Source organism: Lathyrus oleraceus, chromosome 3, assembly GCF_024323335.1.
Source record: "Lathyrus oleraceus cultivar Zhongwan6 chromosome 3, CAAS_Psat_ZW6_1.0, whole genome shotgun sequence".
NCBI lineage: Eukaryota > Viridiplantae > Streptophyta > Magnoliopsida > Fabales > Fabaceae > Lathyrus > Lathyrus oleraceus.
Window position 1 is genome coordinate 273,455,410 of NC_066581.1, and position 27,617 is coordinate 273,483,026.

General features: G+C 35.1%; 4 protein-coding genes across 35 annotated transcripts; 3 read left to right on the forward strand and 1 right to left on the reverse strand.

Moving 5' to 3' along the window:
* Positions 1 to 602: 602 nt before the first annotated feature.
* On the forward strand, positions 603 to 1,481 carry LOC127130806 (uncharacterized). The gene has a single exon (XM_051059773.1). The coding sequence runs from the start codon at positions 603 to 605 to the stop codon at positions 1,479 to 1,481; it is 879 nt and encodes a 292-aa protein (XP_050915730.1).
* Positions 1,482 to 6,123: 4,642 nt separating this feature from the next.
* Positions 6,124 to 20,602, forward strand: LOC127126930 (sister chromatid cohesion 1 protein 4). 32 transcript variants are annotated; one of them, XM_051056002.1, is made up of 18 exons: positions 6,125 to 6,761; positions 9,927 to 10,188; positions 10,496 to 10,593; positions 10,713 to 10,762; positions 11,393 to 11,533; positions 11,644 to 11,793; positions 11,955 to 13,041; positions 13,461 to 13,958; positions 14,067 to 14,159; positions 14,598 to 14,984; positions 15,083 to 15,227; positions 15,545 to 15,681; positions 15,886 to 16,344; positions 16,429 to 17,756; positions 17,983 to 18,010; positions 19,096 to 19,213; positions 19,325 to 19,454; positions 20,002 to 20,602. In XM_051056002.1, the coding sequence occupies exons 1-18, from the start codon at positions 6,638 to 6,640 to the stop codon at positions 20,098 to 20,100; spliced, it is 5,334 nt and encodes a 1,777-aa protein (XP_050911959.1). In that variant the 5' UTR covers positions 6,125 to 6,637; the 3' UTR covers positions 20,101 to 20,602. The 32 variants fall into 32 exon arrangements, with proteins under 32 accessions (XP_050911936.1, XP_050911947.1, XP_050911951.1 ...); XM_051056005.1 differs by having other exon boundaries at positions 13,461 to 13,850; XM_051055986.1 differs by having other exon boundaries at positions 13,461 to 14,498; positions 14,607 to 14,984.
* A 1,348-nt stretch (positions 20,603 to 21,950) lies between these two features.
* LOC127126934 (uncharacterized) lies at positions 21,951 to 22,906 on the forward strand. The gene has a single exon (XM_051056009.1). The coding sequence runs from the start codon at positions 22,087 to 22,089 to the stop codon at positions 22,642 to 22,644; it is 558 nt and encodes a 185-aa protein (XP_050911966.1). The 5' UTR covers positions 21,951 to 22,086; the 3' UTR covers positions 22,645 to 22,906.
* Positions 22,907 to 23,080: 174 nt separating this feature from the next.
* On the reverse strand, positions 23,081 to 26,794 carry LOC127126933 (phosphoglycolate phosphatase 1A, chloroplastic). Its single transcript, XM_051056008.1, has 10 exons — positions 26,348 to 26,794; positions 26,111 to 26,178; positions 25,911 to 26,003; positions 25,740 to 25,811; positions 25,190 to 25,261; positions 24,473 to 24,532; positions 24,337 to 24,389; positions 24,075 to 24,172; positions 23,702 to 23,801; positions 23,081 to 23,419 (listed from the first exon to the last, which is right to left on the reverse strand). The coding sequence occupies exons 1-10, from the start codon at positions 26,616 to 26,618 to the stop codon at positions 23,209 to 23,211; spliced, it is 1,098 nt and encodes a 365-aa protein (XP_050911965.1). The 5' UTR covers positions 26,619 to 26,794; the 3' UTR covers positions 23,081 to 23,208.
* Positions 26,795 to 27,617: the final 823 nt, after the last annotated feature.

Here is a 27,617-nt window from a genome sequence, read left to right on the forward strand (position 1 = left end):
CTCAAAAGATCAAAATGGTGTCCATTGTTTTGACATGCTCATCAAGATCTATAATTCCATTATAGGAATCTAATGGTCGGGTATTATGAAGGGAATTTGAGACCAAATAATCAATAATTATATATGTGAAAGAAATTAGCCTCAAGGGATGTGTTTCTATTTGAACTTGTTAATTATTTGCTTTTGGACTGCATTAAGTTTTTTTTTCATTATTGTTTCAGTTTTGTTTTAGTCAATTAGTGGATCCTAAACTTTAGGAGCAAGTTTAGTCAGTTACCCCCACGTTCCTAATGTGGTGGTGGTTTGTTTTACTTTTGTAAACACTATAAGTATTTTGGCTGTTATGAATAAAAGTATCGAAATTTCCACTTTCTCAATCTCTCTGCTATAATAAAACCAACAACTGGTATCAGAGCTTTCTTCTTATGGGGCCTGTAAAAATGGAAGGTGAAGCAAGTTTCTCACAAATTGCTCCGCTCACCTTTGATGGAGACAACTATGACCTTTGGGCAGTTAAAATGGAGTCTTATTTGGAGGCGTTGGACCTTTAGGAAGTCGTGGAAGAGGATTACGAAATTCCTCCGCTGCCGAACAATCCTACCATGGCTCAATTAAAATTGCACAAGGAGAAAAAAACCAAGAAGGCAAAGGCAAGATCATGTCTATTTACTGGTGTTTCATCAATAATCTTCACCAGAATCATGACTCTCAAAACACCAAAAGCAATTTGGGACTACTTAAAGGAAGAATACACAGGGGATGAGAGGATTCGAGGTATGCAAGTGCTTAACTTGATGAGGGAATTCGAGATGCAGAGAATGAAAGATTCTGAGACAATAAAAGAATACTCTGACAGGTTGCTTTCCATTGTAAACAAAGTTAGATTACTCGGCACTGAATTCACTTATTCCAGAATTGTGGAAAAAATTATGGTTACAGTGCCAGAGAGATACGAAGCATTAATAACTACTTTGGAGAATAGGAAGGATCTGTCCAAAATCACCTTAGCAGGAGTGTTACATGCCTTGCAAGCCCAAGAGCAGCGAAGGCTTATGAGACAAGATCACGTGGTTGAAGGTGCTTTACTAGCCAAGCATCATGAAGTTAGAAGTAGTCAAAGCAGCCAAAGCAAAGACAAAGGTAAAAAGAAAAATTACCCACCTTGTGAGCATTGTGGCAAAATGGGTCACCCACCGCTCAGATGTTGGAGAATACCAGACGCAAAGTGCAACAAGTGCAATCAGCTTGGACATGAAGCTGTAATTTGCAAAGGCAAATTTCAACAACATGAAGCCAATGCCAAGGTTGTAGAGCAAGATGAAGAAGATCAAATTTTTGTGGCAACATGCTTCTCAGCAAGGAGTAGTTCTGAATGCTGGATGATTGATAGTGGTTGTACAAACCACATGACATATGATAAAACTCTTTTCAAGGATTTGAAGCCTGTAAAATTCTCAAAAAGTCATAATTGGGAATGGTGACTATATTTCTGCAAAAGGAAAAGGAACCATTGTAATTTCAACTAGCTCAGGTATGAAAACAATCTCAGATGTTCTGTATGTGCCTGACATTGACCAAAATCTGCTTAGTGTGGGTCAATTGTTAGAAAAGGGATTTAAAGTTCTTTTAGAAAATCAACATTATCTTATCTTTGACACTACCGGTCGGGAGATTTTAAGGGTTAAAATGAGAGATAAAAGCTTATCATTTGATCCAATTATGGAGGAGCAGACAACTAACATCACTTAAGTCAGCCCCACTGAACTCTGGCATAAGCGACTTGGTCACTGTCATATTCAAAGGATGCTGAACATGAAGAGGAAAGACATGATTGAAGGTCTACCAGTACTTTCTGATCATTTGCCAAATTGTAATGCTTGTCAATTTGGTAAACAAAACAGAGTGTCATTTCCCAAAACAGTTTGGAGAGCCTCTCAAAAGCTGAAACTCATTCACACTGATGTGGCAGGACCTCAAAGAACTCCATCGTTACAAGGTAGTCTATACTTTATTCTTTTCATATATGATTTTACAAGAATGTGTTGGATTTTTTTCTTGAACTTCAAGCATGAAGTGGCTGGAGTCTTTGTAAAGTTCAAGAATATGGTGGAAACTCAAAGTGGTTGCAAGATACAATTTCTAAGATCAGATAATGGGAAGGAGTACACCTCAACACAATTTAATCTATTTTGTGAAGAAGCTGGTATTGTACATCAACTCACAACCCCATACACTCCATAACAAAATGGAGTTAGTGAAATGAGAAATAGACCAGTAATGGAGATGGCCAGATGCATGCTGCATGAGAAGGAATTGCCTAAAGAATTTTGGGCCGAAGCGACAAACACAAGCGTTTTTCTTCAAAATCGACTTCCATCCAAGGCTTTGAAAGACAAAACTTCTTTTGAGGCTTGGTATGGATATAAGCCTTCACTAACCTTTCTCAAGGTGTTTGGTTGTGTTTGTTTTACACATGTTCCACAAGTTAAGCGCGACAAGCTTGACAAGAAAGCAATTTCGGGTATTTTTGTGGGTTATAGTTCTGTTTCAAAAGCCTACAAAGTATATCATCCTCAAACTGGAAAGTTGACTGTTTTTAGGGATGTGCATTTCAATGAAGATCAACAATGGGATTGGAAGAACAAAAAAAAAACAATTGGATTTTTTAACAATATTGAAGATGATTATGGCGGAAACCAAACAACAGAGTTGTGTCAGAATGAATTAGAAGATGACCCTCCTATTAGAGGCACGAGGCTGCTGTCAGACATATATCAAAGATGTAATGTAGCAGTATGCGAACCTAGTTGCTATGAGGAAACACTCAAGGATCCAAAATGGCAAAAGGCAATGGAATATGAGATTTTGATGATTAAAAAACAACAACACATGGGAGCTGGTTAACAAGCCTCAAGATAGAAAAGTTATTGGAGTTAAATGGGTTTTTAGAACAAAGCTTAATGTGGATTACTCTATCAATAAATACAAGGCCAGACTTGTAGTAAAAGGGTATGCACAAATTTTGGGTGTTGATTATTCTGACACTTTTGCACCAGTGTCCATATTAGATACAATTAGATTGGTGTTAGCAGTTGCTGCTCAACAAGGCTGGAAAGTATTCCAGTTAGATGTCAAATCAACTTTTTTAAATGGAGTTTTACAAGAAGAGATATATGTGGAGCAGCCAGGGGGATTTGTTATGCATGGTGAAGAAGATAAAGTCTATCTACTCAAAAAAGCCCTTTATGGATTAAAACAAGCACCAAGAGCTTGGTACAGCAGGATAAATGAACACCTATTGAGCATAGGCTTTGTGAAAAGCTTATCTAAGGCCACTCTTTATGTAAAACATAAGGAATTTTTTTTTCTCATAGTTTCCCTCTATGTTGATGATCTTTTAGTGACTGGAGATGATATAAGGTTGGTTGAAGAATTCAAACAAGAAATGATGCAAGTTTTTGAAATGACAGATCTTGGTCTTATGTCTTATTTTCTTGGAATTGAGATCAAACAAAATGAGGATGATGTGTTCATATGTCAAAAAAAAAATGCTAAGGAAATCTTAAAAAAAATTCGAATGGAGGAGTGCAAAGCGGTTAGCACACCAATGAACCAAAAGGAGAAGCTGAGCAAGGAAGATGGTGTTGACAAAGTTGATGAAGGCTATTACAGGAGCTTGATTGGATGTTTAATGTATCTCACAGCAACAAGGTCGGACATTCTGTTTGCTGTAAGTCTTCTCTCTCGATTTATGCATTATGCTAGTGAAATGCATTTAAAGATAGCAAGAAGGGTATTGAGATATATTAAAGGTACTATTGATTATGGTGTCAAGTTTGAGAGTTGTCAAAATTTCAAGTTATGTGGATTCTCTGATAGTGACAAGGTTGGATCCATTGATGACATGAAGAGCACTTCAGGATATTGTTTCAGTCTAGGCTCAGGAGTTTTTTCATGGTGCACAAAGAAGCAGAAGATAGTAGCACAATCCACTGCAGAATCTGAATTCATAGCAGCAACAGCAGCCGTAAATCAAGTTTTGTGGCTGAAAAATATCTTATGTGACTTACATCTCCAACAGAATCATAAGACAAAAGTGTTTATCGACAACCAAACAACAATTGCAATTTCAAAGGATCCAGTGTGTCATGGCAAGACTAAACATTTTAACATCAAGCTCTACTTCTTAAGAGAGATGCAACAAAATGGAGAAGTGACTTTGGTTTATTGCAGGTCAGAAGATCAATTAGCATATTTGTTTACAAAGCCTCTTCCAGTCAGCAAGTTTGAGCTATTGAGGCAGAAAATTGGAGTTTGTAGATCCTAAAGCAAGGAAGAGTGTTAATTATTTGCTTTTGGATTGCATTGAGTTTTTTTTTCATTATTGTTTCAGTTTTGTTTTAGTCAATTAGTGGATCCAAAACTTTAGGAGCAAGTTTAGTCAGTTACCCCCATGTTCCTAATGTGGTGGTGGTTTGTTTTACTTTTGTAAACACTATAAGTATTTTGACTGTTATGAATAAAAGTATCGAAATTCCCACTTTCTCAATCTCTCTGCTATAATAAAACCAACAAAACTTAAGTCATCCTGAAAATGATGCCTTGTAATTTTGATAGAACTTATGTGACTACAAATTGGTATAGTAATCCATGTTTTTATTTTTCATGGTTGATGAAAGTCAACTTCATCCCCACATTGCGCCATTAAAATGATTTTTTTTTACATATATGATCATAAATCTTCTATTTTTTGATAAGGATTGACAAATGTCCTTACCTTCGTGCCTCGTAAATATAAGTTTTTGGAAAACAACAGTGACGAAAATATTATGAATGTGAAACTTCTAAATAATAGAGGATAAATAAAATTGTTTCCTCGACTTGGGTGTTCATTTGGTGTTTGAAATGTTTCTCATTCTACCTATTATTGACTTGAATAAGATGTTTATCTTATTGAGTGGTGATTTGAGATAGCTAGTATGCCATTACTATTAAGTCACATAATACATAATTTGTTTCGTGATTTCAAGGACGAAACATTAAATGAGAATGGCGAGGAGGTTATTGTCCCATCAACGAATAATGATTGAGAGCCTACAATGGTGCCTAAATATGCCTTTTGACAACTCATTTTAAAGCCATTAGACAATAAATAACGAGATAATGGTAAAATCGTTTAGTTGATTCCAACAAACGATATTAATTATTTGGAATATATTTTAGTCGATAACCTGAAGATGGTGATGTAGCTAAAGACAATGATAATTCTTTAAAGTGGAGTGATATACCTTCAAAATATTTTAATGATCAAATTAATAATTGACTGAAAATATGAAATTTTACTAGTTAGAAAACACTTAGTTTAACCCAAATCATAAGTTAGTATTCTTAAATTGAATTCTAAGATTTTATGAATTTAAACAATATTATTTATTTAACATACAACTATTCGCAAATATTAAATGACTATCAGACTACCTTGATTGTATCTCTAAATCTCTAAGCTGATATGTGAGGGACTCTAGAACATCTTCATAATATAATTTATAATGACCCATTTGCTAGAATGATTTTAATGTGTGTTTGATTATTCGATTAAAAAAATTAATTATAATAAAAAATGAGTTAAAAATAAAATAAATTATAATTGTTTTTTTATTAAAATGAGTTGAATGATAAATTTTAGTATAAAAATCAGGTAATCAAACCTATCAAAATTAATTATAAAATTAAAACACACCGATCATAAAACCAACTTAGATTTAGTTCTAACCTATTTAATTCAACTGACTTATTTATTATTTTTGGTGAATGACATGTATGAAAAAAATCTAAACGATGGTGATCATAAAATCACAAAAATGGAGGGAGTAATCAATTTCAAAGAGTGACTTGAAAACCAATAGAATTTCATCAAGTGTGTACAAGAAAGTAAAAAGAGGGAAAAAAATGACGAAAGTTAAGTCGTAAAAGATAGAATTATTAAGCAACAAGAAGAAAACGTGCAGCTTTGTCTCAGTCTCAATGTTTAGCCAATCAGCTACTGACACGCTTACATCTCAAAGACTAAAATGCTTCACGCTTTCACATATTTATTGTAATTATTATTTTATTATTTTACCATTTTTTTCGAATATATAAAATTAAAACCGAACCAAATCTCGATCGCACTCTTCACACAAATCACTCTTAGTTTCGTTTCAAATTTCAACTCAAATTTTAATTCCATCGATTTTCCCTCAATTTTTTCTTCCAATTCTTCGTTTTCTTCTCTACGATTCTTCCTCAATCCTCACGCCAGCTTGTAGTTAGGGTTTTTCTACTTTCCGCTTCGAAGTTACACTCCTTCACACTCTCGTTTTGTTTTTCTTCGATCTACCAATTAACCGGTTACTAACTAGTCTGTTCTGTTGAATTTCTGATTTTCCGTGAGGTTTCGTTTTTCCCACGGTTCTCGAGCTCTTTGGTGCTCGATTTGGTTGGTTTCGGAGAAGGTGAAATTAGGGTTTGTAAAGAGGGGTTTTACGAATTAGCTATGATTTGTGTAGTTTTAGGCGTGCTTGTGGATGGGGATTGAAGTTTTAGCTGAAATTGGTGTTGATTTTGGAGATAGGGAATTTTTTGAGGTGAAGTGAATATGTTTTACTCTCAGTTTATTTTGGCGAAGAAAGGTCCACTTGGGACAATATGGATAGCTGCACATTTAGAGAGGAAGCTCCGGAAGAATCAGGTGGCGGATACTGATATTGGCGTCTCTGTAGGTAAGTTCGTTAGTTTGTTTATCTATTGAATTTTTATAATTTTTTTTTAATGCACAATGATTTTTGCACTATGAATGAGGTTAAGGTAGTATGTGTTTATGATCTTAGTTAAAATTAGAAAACCCTAGTTTTTACGTTGGTGTGATACTTTGTTGCTTCCTGATCCACTTGCCTTGTAGGTCAAATTTGAACTCCTTGTGGTTTTATTGAATTTTTGGATTGGTATTACTAAACATGGTCTTGTGTGTAAAAAACATGTTTTGATGTTTGAACTTTTATTTGGTGTCAAAACCATGTTTGAGTAGAAGTTGGCAAAATGCTTCTTTTGACTTGAATTAAGAGCTTTGAACCGGATTTTATTATGGAATTACTTTTAGTGGAAAAGTTTCTTAACATAAATTATCTGTCTTCAAACTTAATGTTGGCTAAAATAAATATTGTAAAATCAAGATTATTCAAAATTAAGTCTAACACAAATGGTCATGCCTGTCATATATTTAATCTTGTGATAGTTGGTTACCACTTACACATCATACCATTTTTAGGATTGCTCTATTAGACCAATCAGTTGACCAATCCAATCTGCCCCATCCCAAATCAGAGGTACTTCCTAGATTAGCATTGTGGTTAGGGTAATAGCTTCATGGAATTTGCAAAATGGTAAGGAGAAGGAATTAACATTACGTTAGCGTGGTTTGTCTAGCTATGTAGTTTAATTGTTGAAGTATTTTTCAATGATTTCACGGGCAAGTTTTTTCAGTTTTTCCTATGTCATTTGTTGGTAGATTTCCTCTTATATCCTTGTTTAGTTGTGGTGCTTTGCTAATGGTTACACTTGTGGTCAGCATCCTTATTTTCTTGCAGATGAACTAAAGAGCTCATCTGTTTATTGTATGTTTTCTTTGTTGTACATATGTTTAAAGGACACATTATCTTCTTTTGAGGGGACAAAGTAATTAAGGAAATGAGGTTTTGATCATGTATTTCATAGAAAAAAGAGATTATTAAGTAGGTTATGATGTTACAATATCCGTGTTCCAGAGGGAACAAAAACTAGAGGTTTTGAGACAAGATTAGCTTCACTCTCTCAACCAGCCTAGCTGGAGGACTGTTTAAATTTTGTAATGACTTGAATGTCATTTACTGACCATCATGATATAGCTATGACTTTAGTTTTTGCCAGATGTTTGGAATATGAACAGGATTCCAATAATACGTTTTCCTTGCAAACCATTATTTAAATTTCTAAGGAATTCTTTCCTAGCAACAAAGATTCTGTGGTAGTTAATATCTCTGTATCACATATGGACTTCTAAATTTTGCTCTTGGGTTTTATGGGTATTTATAACATTACAGATCATAAATAATTTAATTTCTGTAAGGATAATGGATATTGAATATGTTATCCTTCTTTGTTTTTGTTAAGAAATATGGTTCGACCTAACCCAACCCTACAAAACCGGTTGGTAGAGTGAGGAGTACCCCCACTTATAAACACTTGTTCAGGCCATATATTATCCGATGTGGGACTCTAACACACACCCTCACGCTTAGGACTAGACAACTGGAGCGTGGAAATAAATGGTGGGTGATCCGATAGCGGAAACCATAATAGGCGGTCCACCTGATCTTAAACGAGACTCTGATACCATGTTTAGAAATGTGGTTGGACCTAACTCAACCCTACAAAACCGGTTGGTAGAGTGAGGACTGCCCCTACTTATTAAGTCATGTTCATGCCATATATTATCCGATGTGGGACTCTTAACACACATACTCATGCTCAGGACTAGACAACTGAAGCGTGGAAATAAATGGTGGGTGGCCCGATAGCGGAAACCATAGTAGGTGGCCCACCGGATCTTAAACCGGGCTTTGATACCATGTTAAGAAATGTGGTTGAGCCTAACTCAATCCTACAAAACCGGTTGGTAGAGTGAGGAGTGCCTCCACTTATAAACACATGATCAGGCGATATATTATCCGATGTGGGACTCTTAACAATTCTTGTATTTAGTTTTTTTCTCTCTGTATTTAATTCATAAATTGTATTTTATCTTTGTATAGAATGACACTGTTAATTCAAACAAATTTATATAACCTTTGTTGATAATGTTATATTATTATGTGGAAGTGGGAAACTAATTTTCTGATGTAAACCCAGCTTGAGTGGTTTGAGGTCTGATAGCTGGTTATTCACCTAAAATGAAGGATATTGCACCTTACTCAATTGAAGTTTTAGATAATGGATTCTCTTATTCTAGCTTTGGATTATTTTTATTGTCCTCCAGGTAGAGAAATATACAATAGAAGGTTAGGGTAAAATTGTTGAAAGGAATGACATGGAAATAAATGTTGTAAAATGAGATCTCAAATGTGAATGAATGAACAGAAGGACAAACATTCTCAACAGTTAAGCTTTCCAATCTACTTGTATGTCTTTGATGGGCACCCCTTAAAGATATCACGAGCTGTGCACAAAGAGAGGTAAATAAAGAACATCATATTGCACAACAGATTTATTGGCGAGGAATTAAATATGCACAAATTTCCCTCAAGGAAAATGCCCCAATGAAGAGTGTAATTGCTGACGGCCAATGGTCTCCTTCCGTAGTAGTATGAAACCCCTAAAGCTTATTTGAAGAAGTTATTTTAGATTAAGAGGGCTTACCCAGCTGACAACAAACACTTAAACTAGTTTATTCCATATCTTTTTTGTAAAGGCGGAAATGGAATGTAAAGGCAACGGCAATGCTAGATTGGTCTATTCCAGATTGATCTAGTTGTAGGATAGTATAAAAAATATGAGCAACTCTTTCTCAACTAAAGCCTACCGTTCAAATGAAAGACTTACCTTGGTTGTGATAATTATTCTCAGTGCATTTACTCCATGCAAAATGCAAGCCGACAATTATTCATGTTTCTGTATGCAGTGAAGAATTAAGGACTAGCTGTTAGCTAATGCTTACATTAAATATTTATTGATGCTGAAGTTTTGTTATAAGCCCTCTGCAGTCTGGAGGAGATTAATTCCAATGTTGAGGGAAATTGGTATTCCTTAGTACACTATACAAGCATGTGCTGCACTTATTATCGTCTAATTTTATCATGTTTAATTGTTTAAGATTATTCATTATTCATGTTGCCACTTTTATGAATGAACAGATTCCATTCTTTTTCCTGAAGTACCAATTGCACTCCGTTTATCCAGTCATCTTCTGCTTGGTGTGGTAAGGATATATTCCAGAAAGGTGAATTACCTTTTCGATGATTGCAGTGAAGCCTTGCTTAAGGTAAAACAAGCTTTCCGCTCCACGGCAGTTGATTTGCCACCAGAAGAGTCCACTGCACCTTACCATTCCATCACTTTACCTGAGACTTTTGATCTTGATGATTTTGAACTACCAGATAATGACATTTTTCAAGGGTTAGTTCCATAGTACTTGATTATATGACCACTTGTAGCTCCAGCAGTTGTTGGTTACTGCAGCAACATTTTTTACGTAATTGAGCTGATATTTATCTGAATTATTTTATTTCAATTGAAAGATTGTGGGTAATTGGACATGCTCTTATCTACCAGCTTTTTTCCTGGGTATTTTCAAATGATTGACACAAACAAATTTTAGTTGCAGACCTTGTATTTTCTTGTGTTTTTCCCAATTTGACATGGTTCATATAAGATGGTTCATATTAGTTTATTAACAGAAGATTATACATGTGTGAACTTGCAGCAACTATGTTGATCGCCATGTCAGTACTAGGGAGCAGATTACACTGCAAGATACTTTAGACGGCATGGCTTACAAAACAACACAGTTTGGATTGGATGGTTAGTATTCTACTTTACCTCTTTTTATTTTTGTACTGGTCATTTGATAGTGAACTTTAGATGTACAATAACGAGATCTATGCTTATAAGTAATGATTGATGTTAATCACATCTTGCAGAGCGCTTTGGAGATGGTGATGCCTCTCAAATTGGTTTAGACCTTGATGAGGTAATTAGTATTTGTTTTTCCTCTTTGGCACTCTACATAGTGTGGATTGCTGAAATACAACTTTTGTTGTAAGGCCTCAACATATTGATTTGGATGTTACGAGTTATGAATAGAAGCAGCATAGATATATCATGTTGGTGGTATACACCAGGGTCATATATATACGTCCAAAATATGCAAGCCTTTGCTAGGCTTGTGGCCTGATATAAATCTTGTTTTTCATTTGCTTATCTTGTCCTTTACCTTTTGCACATCTTCAATTGAATTGATCATTTGATAATAATTTAATTTTATTGTATAGAACACACATAATTTGTATCTCAGATAATATTATAAAGGAGGTTGTTCTTTTTTCCCTCCTATTATGTTCAATTCTTTCATTATCAATATTGCTTTTTTAGATCAGCACTGTATTATCTCTGTCCTGAATAGATTCTATGCTTTGTTGATTACTGCCTACTATTTTATATATCAGTATCGGTACATTAGTGGTTGGAGCACTGTCGTGACTTATTTTAATTGACATGGTTGTGAAATCAAACATCTTGATGTGTATATTAATGGAGAACAATGTGCTATGTATTTCTGATTATAATTTTGGATATTTGTAATGTGATTTGGTAATTTCAGGTTATGTTAATAGACAAAGATTCCACTTTGGAGCACAATGACTTCAGTGCTAATCCTCAAGTGTCTCGTCAAGAAGATGAAAAGAAAGAGGATGTGGTTACAACTTCTGATAAAATGCTAGTAGAAGACAGTGGAAGCAAGGTTGATTTGATATTTTAAATAAACTTGATGTGTATATTTACAGAGAACTACATAGATACATTCTTCTGATATAACTTTTGGATATTTGCAATGTGATATGGTAAATTTAGGTCATGTTAATAGACCAAGATGCCAATTTGGAACCTGATGACTTAGGTGCTAATTCTCAAATTTCTCATCACAAAGATGAAAAGAAAGAGGATGTGATTGGAACTTCAAATAGAATGCAAGTAGAAGACAGTGGAAGCAAAATTGATTTGGTATTTTAAAATATTTGCGTGCCTGTCAATATTTTATTTGATTCCTTGTTTTTGCTTTTCTATTTTGGAGAGTGGTGGTTACAAATAGGTGAAAGTGATTACAATGGCTAGAGATTGAAATTAGTACTAGTTTTAATCAATGAATTTGCCTGTTTGAACAGAGTGATGGTTTTCCGACATCTCCTGAATTTCATGAATATGCTCAAGGTTTATCTACTTCTCCTGAATTTCATGACTATGCTCAAGATCCATCCACTTCTCCGGAATTTCATAACTGTGCTCAAGATCCATCCGTGTCTCCTGAATTTCATGAATATGCTCAAGGTCCATCTACTCCAGGACTCCAAGAGCCAAACTTATTTGGTACTCAGTCGGATCAGGTCATTAATGAAGCTGATTTTCATAATTCAGCAGATTTATTATCAATGTATTCAACGCAAAATGAATCCCGTGCTCATCAAACTGAGAACAATGTAATTGGTTGCTCCTTGCAAAATAATGGGAAGCATGTTGGTGTAGATTTGCATCATGAGGCTAGTGACTGTGTTCTGGCTGATGTGAATAACAAAAGAGAGGAACAAGAACATTTCACTCGTACAGTTGTGATGAAGGATCAAGGAAATTTGATACCTAATAATAATTGCTTGGCATCAGTACCCTTGATGGACTCCTCCAATGAAGACCACACGACCACCGTGTTACCAGAATGTGCAGGTGGATATGTTGATACTTCTGGTATACTTGAAAAGGTGGAAAGGTTGCATGATGGAGTTCTGATGAATACTGAATCAGTTATGGCCAATTTGAATGAAACTGTTAATGTTGTTTCTGGAGGCGTCAACATCAATGATTCTGGTGTGTCTCCTAGCTGTTCTCATGTTACATCTGATCAAGAGGGCCTCTCATGTAAACTGTTGTCTAACATGGATGAATCTCGTGGTTCTGAATTTGGTGGTCATTTGGCAGATGTTACCACATTGTTAAAGCACGGCGTTTCAAATAATAGTGAAGTTTCCAAGAATGAGCAGCAACCCAGCGTGGCTTATGAGGCTCAAGTATCCAATATTGTAAGTCCTCTAGAGTCATCTGGTAGACCTGAAGTTGTTGATGTGGAAGCTCGTGCATCTCAGGAACTGAAGGAAGCAGGTATTTTAAACTTTGTATCTCATGAAGCTGAGCAGCCCACCCAGTCGCACCTTCGGCCATGCACTTCCCGTGTAAACAATCCTTCTCTGTTATCTATTGAAGGTATTAAACAACAATTCATTTAGTATAATATGATATTAATGCAGTTATTCATTTTTACCTATTTCCCCCCCTCTTTTCAATTGGAGTGAAATGCATACATTTCAAGAATTCTGTTTCTTATTGCATGTTTCCTATTGTTTGTGATTTTGGATTATTGATAGGCATTTCACCTCTAATATTGTGTTGACTTCTACTTGCTAACCTGCAGATTTCCTATCATAATTAAATTTTTTCCCTATGAATCTAATTGAATTTTTTTTCTCTTTTATGTACGGACAATTAATTAATTTATAGTAACAGTATCCTTCTTTCTTATAACTAGTCACTTTTATCCATATAATTTACTTATCTGCTTGATAGACATTTGAACATGTAAATTCCATTTTATTGCTAATAAGTTGATTGTTTTATTTTTGCAGGTGAAAAATGTCATGAAACTGATGTTTCAGATCCTGCTTTGGGTTATCATGGAACTGTAGAGCCATCTGCTTGTGAAGGAAAGTTGGACTTGGGGCAATCAGGCATGCAATTTGGGAGTCAGATAATAAGTAATAAAATGGGAAGTGTAAACACATTTACTGCTTCTGACATACCTGAGCCTGAAAGCATGCTCTCCTTGGGGCAATCAGGCATGCAATTTGGGAGTCAGATTATAAGTAATAAAATGGGAAGTGTAAACACATTTACTGCTTCTGATATACCTGAGCCTGAAAAAATGCTCTCCTTGGGGCAATCAGGCATGCAATTTGGGAATCAGATGATAAGTAATAAAATGGGAAGTGTAAACACATTTACTGCTACTGACATACCTGAGCCTGAAAAAATGCTCTCCTTGGGACAATCAGGCATGCAAATTGGGAATCAGATGATAAGTAATAAAATGGGAAGTGTAAACACATTTACTGCTACTGACATACCTGAGCCTGAAAAAATGCTCTCCTTGGGGCAATCAGGCATGCAATTTGGGAATCAGATGATAAGTAATAAAATGGGAAGTGTGAACACATTTACTGCTACTGACATACCTGAGCCTGAAAAAATGCTCTCCTTGGGGCAATCAGGCATGCAATTTGGGAATCAGATGATAAGTCATAAAATGGGAAGTATAAACACATTTACTGCTACTGACATACCTGCGCCTGAAAAAATGCTCTCCTTGGGGCAATCAGGCATGCAATTTGGGAGTCAGATGATAAGTAATAAAATGGGAAGTGCAAACCCATTTACTGCTTCTGACATACCTGCACCTGAAAAAATGCTCTCCTTGGGGCAATCAAGCATGCAATTTGGGAATCAGATGATAAGTAATAAAATGGGAAGTGTAAACACATTTACTGCTTCTAACATACCTGAGCCTGAGAAAATGCTCTCCTTGGGGCAATCAAGCATGCAATTTGGGAATCAGATGATAAGTAACAAAATGGGAAGTGTAAACACATTTACTGCCTCTGAGATACCTGTGCCTGAAAAAATGCTCTCCTTGGGTCAATCAGACATGCAATATGGGAGTCAGATGATAGGTAATAAAATGGGAAGTGTAAACGCATTTACTGCCTCTGACATACCTGCGCCTGAAAAAATGCTCTCCTTGGGTCAATCAGACATGCAATATGGGAGTCAGATGATAGGTAATAAAATGGGAAGTGTAAACACATTTACTGCTTCTAACATACCTGAGCCTGAGAAAATGCTCTCTTTGGCTTATCCACATTTTGGTGAGATGAATCATTTGCTGCTGGAGTCTACTCCTGGCAATCAGGTTATATCTGGAGGTCATAGAGATGTTGCAGCAGTAACATCAATATCTGGTCAAAAGCGCAGCTACACAGAAAGTACTCTTACATTGCAGAGCATGGGTTTAGTTGAATCATATGGTGGGGCTCAGTCCAGAAGAACTACCGGATCCATTCCGGATGATAATGATCTATTGTCTTCAATATTAGGTATATATTGATTCATTATGCATTGTGCTTTATATTTATAGTTAGTTTTTCTTGAGAACATGATTATTGTGACCGAAAATAACTTGTTGCTGCTCCAGCTGGCAGAAAATCTTCAGCTTTAAAAGTTAAACCAAGTCCAGCAACCGCTGAAGTACCAACAGCAAAGCGGTTTCGTTCTACACCACGAACTAGTACCTTAAAGAGGAAGGTGCTTGTGGATGATACGATGGTCTTGCACGGCGAGTAAGTTTTTATAATTATCCATTTATTGATTTGTACATAGCTCTCCCTTTATTTTACGTTGACTTGATTGCACTTGAGTGAAATCAAGTCAACGTAAAATACCCATTATTTTACGTGCCCTGATTTATAGTCTTTCTCAGATCTATTATTCTTTTTACCGTTTTGGTAACTGATTATGCATGAATTCTCTGGTGACAGTTGTAATATACCCATTATTTTGTCGTATATTAGTATGCTTGCATTTATTATCAGACTTGTCAGTTTTCCCCCTGTGCACTAAAATATTAATGTTTTTTTTTTCCTTTTTCTGTTTGAAGTACAATACGCCACCAATTGATAAGTACTGAAGATATTCGGCGTGTACGGAAAAAAGCTCCTTGCACAAGCGATGAGATTTTAATGATTCAGAGACAGGTTTTGGAGGATAAAATTTTCCATAAACCAATATTTACAGGTGAATTTTGTGCTAACATATTGTAGCATTGATCATTTGGAGCCTGTCATCCCTTCATAAACTAGTTAAAACTCCTGATATGCCACCAGCAACCTGATATAAAATCACGTTTGGTTGAGTTTTGATGAAAAAACAACTTGTATTTGGGTTCATTTATGAATTTTACCTTCAACATACCTGAGTTAATTTTTTCATTTCTTCCAGATTTGTCTGCTGATTTGACTATTCTGCAAAACGGGGCATTTGATCTGAGTGGAATCAAGGTTTATGATTATGGCTTAGATGGTTTTTCCGTGGAAAAAGTAAACAATCAACAGTCCTATTCTAAATCAAATGCTGAGATTCATGTGGGGCAAGCACATAATGAGCCTATGGCAGTCCAACCCCAAGAGGAGGCTGAAGAGTCTTATTCTAAAACGAATGTTGGGATTCATGAGGTGGAATCACATAATGAGCCTATGGAAGTCCAGCTCCAAAATAATGCTGAAGCCCAACCTTCTGAGATGCCTGTTCCGTCTGAGAGGGAATCACACAATGAAACTATGGAAGTCCAACCCCAAATAACTGCTGAAGCCCAGCCTTCTGAGATGCCTGTTCCGTCTGAGAGGGAACCACACAATGAAACTATGGAAGTCCAACCCCAAATAACTGCTGAAGCCCGACCTTCTGAGATGCCTGTTCCGTCTGAGAGGGAATCACACAATGAAACTATGGAAGTCCAACCCAAAATAACTGCTGAAGCCCAACCTTCTGAGATGCCTGTTCCGTCTGAGAGGGAATCACACAATGAAACTATGGAAGTCCAACCCCAAATAACTGCTGAAGCCCAACCTTCTGAGATGCCTGTTCCGTCTGAGAGGGAATCACACAATGAAACTATGGAAGTCCAACCCCAAATAACTGCTGAAGCCCAACCTTCTGAGATACCTCTTCAGTTGGAGAGTGATCAGTCTGGAGTTGACTTTGGATCTCATGATATTGACGCTCATGGGCGTGCAAATATTATATCAAACATGAAGGAGCTTAGCGGTTCTCAAAATGCTGAAATGAACAATGCTGGGGGGATTTTTGAGATTTCTGAAACAGAGAATTACTCTGTTGGGCCTACAAATATTATATCAGATGTAAATGAGCTTGGTAGTTCTCAAAATGCTGAAATGAACAATGCTGGACGAATTTTCGAGACTTCTGAAGCAGAAAATTACTCTATTGTGCATTCAAATATTATATCAGATGTAAATGAGCTTGGTGGTTCTCAAAATGCTGAAATGAACAATGCTGGACGAAATTTCGAGACTTCTGAAGCAGAAAATTACTCTATTGTTCATTCAAATATTATATCAGACGGAAATGAGCTTGGTAGTTCTCAAAATGCTGAAATGAGCAATTCTGGTGGAAATTTTGAGACTTTTGAATCAGAGAATTACTCTGTTGTCCCTGGGCATGAAACTTTATCACTAACTGAAGTTTTTGAAAATGAGCTATGTATGCCAAAAGATTTTGATGCATCGCAGCCTCTCATGGATAAAACGGATGATGGTGCTGGTTCTATCCAAACAAATGTGCTGGAGATTCCAACTTCCGAGAAAATGAATACATCTACTATTCTAGAAAATGAGTTTGTGGATGATCAACATGATAGAAACAATGCAGATGCTATTGAAATTGCAGAGCATGACATGGAAATTGGAACACGAGTTGAAACAGATGGCTTGGAAGCTGATAATTTACATGCATCCTTGGTTCTTGGCTCTAAGGAAGCTAGTGAATATACTGACAACCAGGTATCCTTCCATGGAGACCTACCTATGGAGGAAAATGGGAACAACATGCTAGAAGGCTTAAATGAGGATCTAGTTGTTTCTTCTGGCTTGGGATGTGATGACAAGGATGCAAAGGCTGGCGGCTTATTTAGTGAAAATATTGAAGTAGATTGTTTACATTCTGTAGCACCTGAGGATGTAAAAGAAGGTTCTAATGATGAGGAAAACTCAGTCTTTCAAGAAGCTGCATTACAAAATACAATGTATCCTGATGTCTCAGCTATTAGGAGTCCTTCTGTGGATCAGAATGATGTAAGTTCTAAAATTAGCCTTAAAATGCTAAATGCATTATTTAGTATCATTTTTTAGATTCATCTCTATTCTGTTGAGACACATTTAACATATCTGATATACCTAATAAAATAGTAAAAGTTTCGTTTGTTCATACAACATGAGAAGTTATTGGTAGAAATCTGTGTGTGTATATATTCACTGTTCTATACATGCCTAATCATGTTTGCTTGGTTACATGGTGCAGGAAGACGATATGGTCGACAATGATACAGGTTTTCTTCTTAATTTGTTTCATTGTTCATTTATACAAATGCTTAATTTGTCAATATATTTACGACTTTATGGAATGGATCTATTGGTAGTTTTCTGGTTTGATTTGATAAGTGGTATGTTGGGATCCTAACCTAGATTCATTATTATGGGATTTGGTCAATTGGACCATACTATACGGGAGTGGTTGGTTCCAAGGAACTTCTAACCTAATGTATGCAATGTAAAGACAACAAGAGAAAATAGGAAAATGGAAAGTGATGATCCTTCGTCTACTACTAGGTAGTCATTATTGTTGTCAAGATCTCGATCTAGATTTTAAAATCTTACGATTTTGTGATCTAACTCACCCCCAATGATCCCGATCTTAAGTAGAATTGCATGTGGTAGCCAACTTGTGAAAAGAATTGTAAAACCATTTATTTTGTGCGATCTTGGCCAGTTCCGGCCACAATCAATTGTTTTCCGGCTACCACCATTACAAGCCGAATTGGTTGACAAGATGCTGAGGCCCAACAATTACGGTTCGGCAGATGCCATTTTCCCACGAAATACACTTGCCTATCAAAATATCATGTAAAAGAACTTCAAGTATATAGTATAATATTTTGTTTTGGTAATATCTTATGATTTTTGTTACGATCTTACAAAAATAATTGGGTTTGCTCTTCCGATCTTAGTTACGATCTTATGTTTAACGATTTTACTGTCCCCTCTCGATCTTATGCAAGATCCTGATCTTGAATTTTTAAATATTTTCTAGTCCTTTCTGAGTGAAGCTAGAGCTAGAGTGATAGGAAGTAAAATAGCCAATGAATCTTATGCTTCTAGGTCCTTTATGTTTAGAATAAATAGGGGAAGTAATACTGTGTTTATGTTTAGAATAAATAGGGAAAGATAGGGAAGAGTAGTTTACAGTGGAATTTGACAAGGAAAAGCGCCAATTTGGCAATAGGGGAAGTATAGACCCTCGTTCTGCAACATTATTCTGTATTCAAAAGGAATTTTCTCTCTTTCACATTCTGTATCAGTTGTTTTTTATCAATCATCAAACCCATTTTCATTTTATTTATCCTTCAATTTTCAGGATTTTTGAATGTTGGAGATGATGAGATAATTGATGACGATGATGACGATGCTGATGGTTTTGCACCGGGTGCTGAAGGAACACAGCTAGAAAATAGTGGATGGTCTTCTCGAACCAGGTCAGTTTACGTAAAGCTTGAAAAAAAATCTGAATCTGTTCTATCTGAATTGTTTATGCTCTTGTAGCTAGATTCCTTTTGTGAATACCTAACTAATGCATTTATCCACAGGGCTGTTGCGAAGTATCTTCAGACCTTGTTTGATAAGGAGGATCTACATGGAAGGCAGAGCCTGCATCTTGACAAAATATTGGTGGGTAAAACACGGAAAGAAGCATCAAGGATGTTTTTTGAAACACTGGTATGCTCTTAATGATTATTTTGGCTAGCATATGTACTGTTTAATGAACTTTAGCATTGATTTGACATATTTTCAAGGTTTGGGACAGTAATAACTGAAATATCGATTCCCCTCTTTCTCTATTTAATGAATTCTATTGGAGAAGTGAGAGAGAAACTAATAACAACGAGCCAAGACTAAAAGCACCCAAAACACTAATAGTGCAGCAGGGGTACACACTTCCTTTGTAAATTAGCAATTGAAATAATACTAAAATAACTGCTGAACTCTAAGAGAGCTGAAAACACTATCTTTCATGATATTGTGTAAATATACAACTATATTCTGTATGTGTCATTTATAAATACTATGTAGAATTTGTTGTAGTTTGTACATTGAGTATGTGCTTTGAAGGGTAGTTGCTTAACATCTATGGAGTGAGATTTTTCTGCTAAACCTATAACACAGTGTGTTATTTACTATGCTCTGTTTGAATTCTTCAAAGCATCCAGTCTTCTGGGATGCCATATGTGCTTTTATTGAAGTCTAATTTCGACCATGATGGCAGGTTCTCAAGACAAGGGATTATATTGATGTAGAACAGACAAAACCCTTTGCCAATATTAACTTACAACCTCGAGGGAAGCTTATGAAGACAGATTTCTGAAACCTCACCTAGGAGTGGCTGATATAGAGGTAAAGATCCACGCGGTGATAGCTTGGATTGAATCTGCAGGGTTGGGATAATCTTTTCAACATCACTCCCCTATTTTAGTTATGGTTTTTCATTAAAATATATTTTTTTGGGGATAGAATTTAGCCGATTAATTTTACCTCTTGAATGGTTGGGGGTTGAAGTGTCTCATGTATCATTTCATCCTATTGATTATTCTAGGTTTTAATGTATATTATTGTAAAAATATATCACCATTTGTAGCTTACTGGTGCTAATATGTAATGTGTTTAAAAACACATCCCTCCATGCAAGAATTCAGTTTTATCTAGGCTTCTAGTTTCTTTTACTGAAAGTGCGTTGTACCTTATATACCAGTTGGTGGATACGGATCATCATGTCTTACCCATGTATTTGTATAGTATAACCGTGTAGTTTGTTATTATACTCTGTATACTTTATAAAGGCAATTAACGTAGTATTGTGTTGCCCTCAATTGTTTAGGCATTTTGCCATTGTCTGCGAAATTCCTTCCTTTATTATATAAGATAACATGATACATTTGTTTGTGAATATACTAATGTAGTATGCTCCATCGGACAAGTGATTTTCTTTTTAGGTATATGTTACTCGGTTGTCTTCTCGTGCCAAAACTCAATTGAAATAAGATATCTAATGGAACTGAAGCTTGTCTGTCTGTTGAAGTCAATGTATATTCAACATGTAATGGCACTGAATTTTTATTGTTCACGAGTTTTTGACATCATAATCACGAATCAACCAACAGTTCTCAAAACCAGATTTCCATTTTGATGTCTCAAACTGATTCTTCAACCAAATGAAAAGAGAGCTGCGTAAATACATAATACACCAAAAGCACTTAGGTAGTTTATAATTTCTAAACATTTAGAGAACGTGGTTTCTCTTTGTTGCCTCAACCTGCTTACAAACTACAGTATAATTTTAAAATTCTTTTAAGCTAACTCAGTTAGTAACTGTGAGGTGTGTATGTATATCAGAGATGTAGGGGGCGGGAGTTCAAATCTGTGACATGAATTATAATTTTAATTAATAGACTTGAATTTCATCATTATTTTACTTATAAAAAAAAATCATTATGTATTTTTTTAGTGTAAACAATTTTTTATGGTCCATCTATTACAACTATTTATAAATGCTACACCTTTCGAGCATTATTAAATTTTGAATTTACTGAATAAATAATATATCTGATCATTATTATATATCAGATATATTAATTATTTAATAAATTTAAAACCTTTTTATTATTTATAATAATGACGAGTATATTTTGATTAAAATTTTTAGGGGTTATGATTAATTCGTGTGAGTTTAATTCATTAAAGACAAACATATTTGTATTTAATATTTTATTTTTATTTATAAGATTTATAAAAGAAAACATATAGGTTAGCAAAAACCTACGGGAGACGTAATAGTTTTAGAAGAGTTTTATCTAAACAATATTTCTAAAGTTAAATTCTAGATTCAAAAACTCTAGAAAAAAACAACTGCTTATTTGATTATGTAGAGCTTTGGTTTTTGTTTTTTTTTCCTTCTTCGACTAGACAAATTTCAATCTTCTACCCAAAAAAGAAACAACTTTCAATAAAAAATGTCATCTCTAAAAAACCGCATGTTTCGGACAAAAAATGTTTTTTTTTTCATACTAAAGATTTTCAAAAAAAGAAAATGCCAACTCAGAAAGTAAAAGAAAACAAAGAAAAAAATGTTAGAAACTAACCGTTACATGAAACATGAATGAGCTGTGTTGCATCTCAACGGTCACATTTGACCCAAATATTGAAACAAAATATGACCGTTCGGCTACTCATCTAAAAAAAACCACTATAATACCACACATCTTCATTTCCAAATTCAAACACACTTCACACTTTCTATCTCAATCTCAAATCTTCTTCATCCATCAAAGCTTCAGTTTTTTCGTTCCAAACCCAAATGGGTCTCTCAATCAACAATCATCCAGCCACAATAACACCACGACACTACAACATCCACAAGCTTTTCCTTTTCTGCAACTACGTCCTATTGGGTGCTGCTTCAAGCTGCATCTTCCTCACACTCTCACTCCGCTTAATCCCTTCCGTCTGTGGCTTCTTCTTGATTGTTCTACATATCTTCACCATTGCTGGTGCTGTTTCAGGCTGTGCGGCTGTTGGTGCTAACCGTTGGTATTCTGCTCATATGGTGGCGACTGTTTTGACTGCTATTTTTCAGGGTTCGGTTTCGGTTCTTGTTTTTACGAGGACGGGTGATTTTCTTGGTCAGTTGAAGTCTTATGTTAGAGAAGAAGATGGTTCTGTGATTTTGAAGCTGGCTGGTGGACTTGCTATTTTGATCTTTTTCTTGGAGTGGGTTGTTTTGACTCTGGCGTTTTTCTTGAAGTATTATGCTTCTGTGGAAGGGGGTAATAATTCTAGGGCTATTGTTTTAGGAAGTGCCAAGGTTCAACAAGATGAGGATTTGAAGGATTGGCCATGGCCTTTCCAGGTTTGAGTTTCAAGAGTGATTTGAAAGAATGGTTGAGTTGTTTTTGGGGGGGACAAAAGAAGAAACTACACTTGTGTGTGTTACAGAAATTCTCTGTTTAGTAGTATATTTTTTGATTCATTTGGGGATTACTTTCTTTTTTCTTTTGTGATAGATGTTGCATTTCAAAATGGGTGTCCGTTTTGTATTGTAATTACTATTTCTATATCACCTATAATGTACTTGGTTTGTTGCTATTGGTAATGAGAATTCAGTGCTAATTTGCCAATTTTGTTCTATTTATTTTTCTAGTTATTATTATCATTTTTATTACATGTTCAAGTATGGTATCAGGGATCACAATCCCCCAAAAATCTATTAGAACAGAAGTTTGGTATTCGGACTTAACTGAAATTTACATGTTCAAGAACTCGAAAATATGTAATGATGACTAATTTGGGGCTAGAACAGAATGATGAAACCTCATAAAACAGAAGTTTTGTTCATCATTTTTATTAATAAATTGTAATCATTGTAACTATTGTGTAATAGTCATCATACATATTTGTGTCCTCTAATATGTAATAGTAATCATACAGCTGTAGCTTTTAGGGAAAGAAAATCTGAAATTTTGTTGGTATAGAAGTCTGGTTGTATGGAGTTGTTTGGACTCTGAAGCATAGCTGTTGTGGTGACTCCTGAGAGGACAAGAAGAGTTTTGCAGCCGCCATTTTGTCCAAATAATATGTCGGTGTCTAATCTGTCCCCAACCATGCATATTTGTGACTTTGAAATGCCAAATCTGTTCAATAAATTACAACACAGTTAAAAGAAAATTATTCTGTAAGCAAACTTGTGTAATAAATGTTCGAATGCAATTGAAAACTACTCTACAATCATGCATTTCATAGTAGATGAGAAAATTGTTTAGGTGTTTCTCCTAGTTTTAGAACAATTAGTACAGAAAATAAGATTAACTATGTATGTCACGAATCACGATTAGCATCCATTTACATCAAATAATGCCATCGATAATTATCAGTATCATGCATGAAGAATATAAAACAAGGTAATAGAAGTATACTTGTTTGCTACGTAGTCCATCATGAAAGTTGAGGGTTTTCCAACAACTAGTGGTTCGCGTTGAGTGGATCCAACGAGAGCACCAACCATAGAGCCCCCACCTGAAATTTAAACACGTATTGTAGCAGATTCAACTACCAGATCCAAATTTCTTAAGAATATCATACTGCCTCTGTAATGATTGTATTGATTAAACCAGTATATGTTTGAAATATATCTGCTATAGAAACAGCTAACTTGCTTGTCTCTTTATGTAATCAAACTCTAATTGCAGAATGATCAGAAGAATTTTGAAAAGTCACTTGATTATTATTACGCATATAATGTCATGAAATAGAATCAATGATAGCGAGAAGGAGGGAGTAAGAACAAACCTGCCCATTCTTGAGCATCTGTGAGATGAGTAACAGCATCTCTATTTGTAGCAATAAAAAGACATCCAGGGTTTTCACGTATACATAGAGTTCCATACCTGTCATTTCGAAGGAAAAAGTCATCAATATATGGAGAAAAGTCATGAAAAAAGTATCTATGCCAACGAGAATTCTTAGTTTTCAGAATTGAGTTTGTCTCTAAATTGAGTGCATCACGCAATATGTAATTGTAATGTTTTCGTGTTGGTGTTTGAAATCTTACTGGATTTTATAGTAGTTGAAATAGCGATCAAACCCCACAACAACTGCTCCAACCTAATAAAAAACAAACCCTTATAACAGGAACTAGAAATATTATTAAATGTTGCTAATTATCAAAAAAGGCGAGAAGTACATACATCTTCATCATGCTCCATCAAGAACCCTGGCTTAAGCTCGATCTTTTTCCCACCATCTTCCTGAAAGAATATCATGCACAAATAAGAGGAAAGAGAATCAAACATGAGAATAATTCCATTGCAATATGTTCAAACTTCAAATCAGTGTATCAAAAACTCATTGCGATTAGGCCTTCTTTACTAAAGAGATTAAGAAATGTTTGAAAGTAGGGTAAAGGGTAAATTTAAAACCGTTGATTTTTAAACAGTGGTTACAAAACTCTTCACTTTATCATCATCTAATATACACTCAGTCCCTAGAGGGGTCAAATACTAAATTTAACAATCCATATCATTATTGCATATCATGATATAAACCAAAGTGGAACTCTCTGGATAAATCTTCTCTACATTTCATCATCATAATAGGATTATACTAGTTATTAGATTTCTCTTTTCCGTAAAAAAAACAAAATTTTATATAAATCTTATTGCACACTAGTCCCATATGACTTAAAAGTAACCTTGCTTCTCTTAACCTGAAATTTATCTGCTCATGCATCAGATTGTGAGATTGTTATATGCCATGCATTATCATTGAAAATCGGAGTATATGCTTATTCGTAAAACTGATTAAAATAATGATGAAATGGTATTGCACATTACCAAGTGATCAAATTTCAAAACATGCAAAAGAACAGGCAGTAAAGCTTTTACATATTCAAGCTCAATACTTACCGGACCACCAACATACTTATATCCAGCAAGCTCAAGCTCTTTCAAGATGCCATCTTCTCCAATGACATAAACCTAAATCGTGTTAATGGATCAGTACTGTACTAACTTCACACAGTGGTTTGTACAAGATCTTGTATTCAACCATACCATAACAGAAATAAGATGATAGCGTTCAATATTATTTCTCAAGCAGTAAATGCTTAACATAAACAATGTAACCATCAAGTTTAGCATCACCATTATTATAAGAGAATTTACAAATAAATGGTGTTAACTTCATTTATCCCTCGGTTGGCTTTAAAAACAAGGTTCTAATTTTTGGACCCTATAGTGTTCTAATTTTTCGAGTTTCTTTGACATGATTCTCTCAAGCGCACTAGTATACTCTACTTGCTCATCTGTGTTGGTTTGGGGCACGGTCAGTTCACCAGGAGGATTGTCCTAACCAGTGATTCACCTTAGGTTAAAAGAACTCCTAGCTTGGTGAGTAAATAGGAGTACTAAATATTTATTTCAATCATACTATAAATGAAAAGATAATATATGTTACCTTTTTATCTTTTGGGAAATCAATGGATTTCAAATACGCAGGAACTGCAAAAGACGATGCAAAAATCTCCTCCTAAAATAACTGAGTAGTTAAATATTTTGAAGTTATGAGTATTGAAAAAACAAATTCTGAGCCAACAGAGGAAGGAAAAAGCAAGAAAAGTGAACTAACCTCGTTGACATTCAGGCCAAGTGTTTCAAACTTCTTTCCATATTGTTTCCTAGACTTAGTTGAGTTGTTGGTGACAAAAACCAATCTTTTTCCCTAAACAAGTTTGTCAAGAGATCCAATCTCAGAGCTTGAGCTAAAAAATATTGAATACAATAGTTAACATACACACATGCCGGTAAAGGTCTAGCTCATATTCATACCTTTGCCCGAAGCATGTCCAGCGTTTCAGGCACTCCTTCTATTAAGCTGTCACCTTTCCATATGACTCCTGCAAAATAAGTTGCAAAGAAGGAAAGGTAGCATCACATCAATATAGAACTATGAAAACCAGCATAATTAACCACCAATTTACTAACATTTTGTTACAGTCCTATCAAAAACTAAAATCACCATATATTTTTCTCCTTTCAGATCCAATAACAGATATCATAACATACCGTCACAGTCGAAAATAAAAGTCTCAACGGAGTCAATGAGCTCGTCGGCATTCTGAAGCGGTTGGGCCAATGCTTTCGTTGCCATTCTGAATCGATTGTTATTGGAACTAGCAATGTTTCTTTTCCATTTGAGAAACGCCGAGTTCGAGAGTAAAGGGTTACGAGGAGAGAAAGATGATCTATAGTTTATGGGAAGTGAATGTGAGCATAATCTTTGAGTGTGAGAAACACCAACACTAGTTGTAACTGCTATAGTGCTGCTCCTAAGCATCTTGTTTGTAATTTCACAAGTTTATGTTTTTGTTTTTGTTTTATTTTAGGTTGGTTTTTTTGTGGTGTGTGCATGGGTAGGTGCACTTACTCGCTAGAATCAATTTCGTGTACAAATTGATTGAGTGGACAATATAGTTTGGCTTTTTGGATCATAATCTCTTTCCCTAACATTTATTTTCTATGGATGTTACTTTACAAATCAATATATATATATATATATATATATATATATATATATATATATATATATATATATATATATATATATATAAATGAACCGTTTTTAGTAAAAACACAAAGAACTTTTCCGTAACGTTATACAACTAAAAATCACACACACACTAAAACAAGTTTTTAAGCCTCTATTTATTAAGAAAATATCCCTGGAAATATTTTAGAGGTGTGCTAGTTGAATTAGGAACGGTCTCAATGATTTTGGCAAAAGTTGTATTGTTCAATAGATTGACACTTATACCTAATTGATTGGGTTAGTGCAAAAGTTGTCCTTAATCATTTGGGATAGTGTCTTAATGAATGCCAATATTTCTGGACCATTTCTTTCCTTTTTAACTTTTTAATAGATTATTTTTAAGTCATCCAATCGATTAGAATAAAGTGCGAATCCATTTACTCATTAGCGTTGGCCCGAGAAATATTCCTTTTTTGTGCTTAGCTCTAGCCTATAAATAGAGTTTCTTCTTTTCTCATTTTCACATCCATAAATGTGAGTTCACTATCTCACTCCTCACTTTCTTTCTCTAACAAAATTTCAAATATCTCACATATTTTTAGTTGTAGTGTTTTCGAAAAAGTTCTATTGTGTAGTGAGAAAGTTTACACAATGTCAATCTGAGGAACAACATAATACAAAAGGCAGCTTCACATAAAACCACCATCTCTAAGACGAGAAAGGATCTATAAGAGGTTCATAAGTCTCCAAGTCGCAAATGATAGAGGTTGCATACTCCTTCCCCTGATCCTAAAGAAGGGAGGGGTA

Excerpts from the sequence above, each read along its gene's own strand:
- LOC127126933 (XM_051056008.1), bottom strand. The coding sequence starts at position 26,618 with ATGCTTAGGAGCAGCACTATAGCAGTTACAACTAGTGTTGGTGTTTCT. Across the intron at positions 26,179-26,347 it reads TTTTATTTTCGACTGTGACG|GAGTCATATGGAAAGGTGAC; the intron begins GTATGTTATGAT and ends CTTATTTTGCAG. Across the intron at positions 24,173-24,336 it reads TTCAACTACTATAAAATCCA|GTATGGAACTCTATGTATAC; the intron begins GTAAGATTTCAA and ends TCGAAATGACAG.
- LOC127126934 (XM_051056009.1), top strand. The coding sequence starts at position 22,087 with ATGGGTCTCTCAATCAACAATCATCCAGCCACAATAACACCACGACAC.
- LOC127130806 (XM_051059773.1), top strand. The coding sequence starts at position 603 with ATGGCTCAATTAAAATTGCACAAGGAGAAAAAAACCAAGAAGGCAAAG.
- LOC127126930 (XM_051055975.1), top strand. The coding sequence starts at position 6,638 with ATGTTTTACTCTCAGTTTATTTTGGCGAAGAAAGGTCCACTTGGGACA. Across the intron at positions 6,762-9,926 it reads TGATATTGGCGTCTCTGTAG|ATTCCATTCTTTTTCCTGAA; the intron begins GTAAGTTCGTTA and ends ATGAATGAACAG. Across the intron at positions 10,594-10,712 it reads AACACAGTTTGGATTGGATG|AGCGCTTTGGAGATGGTGAT; the intron begins GTTAGTATTCTA and ends CACATCTTGCAG.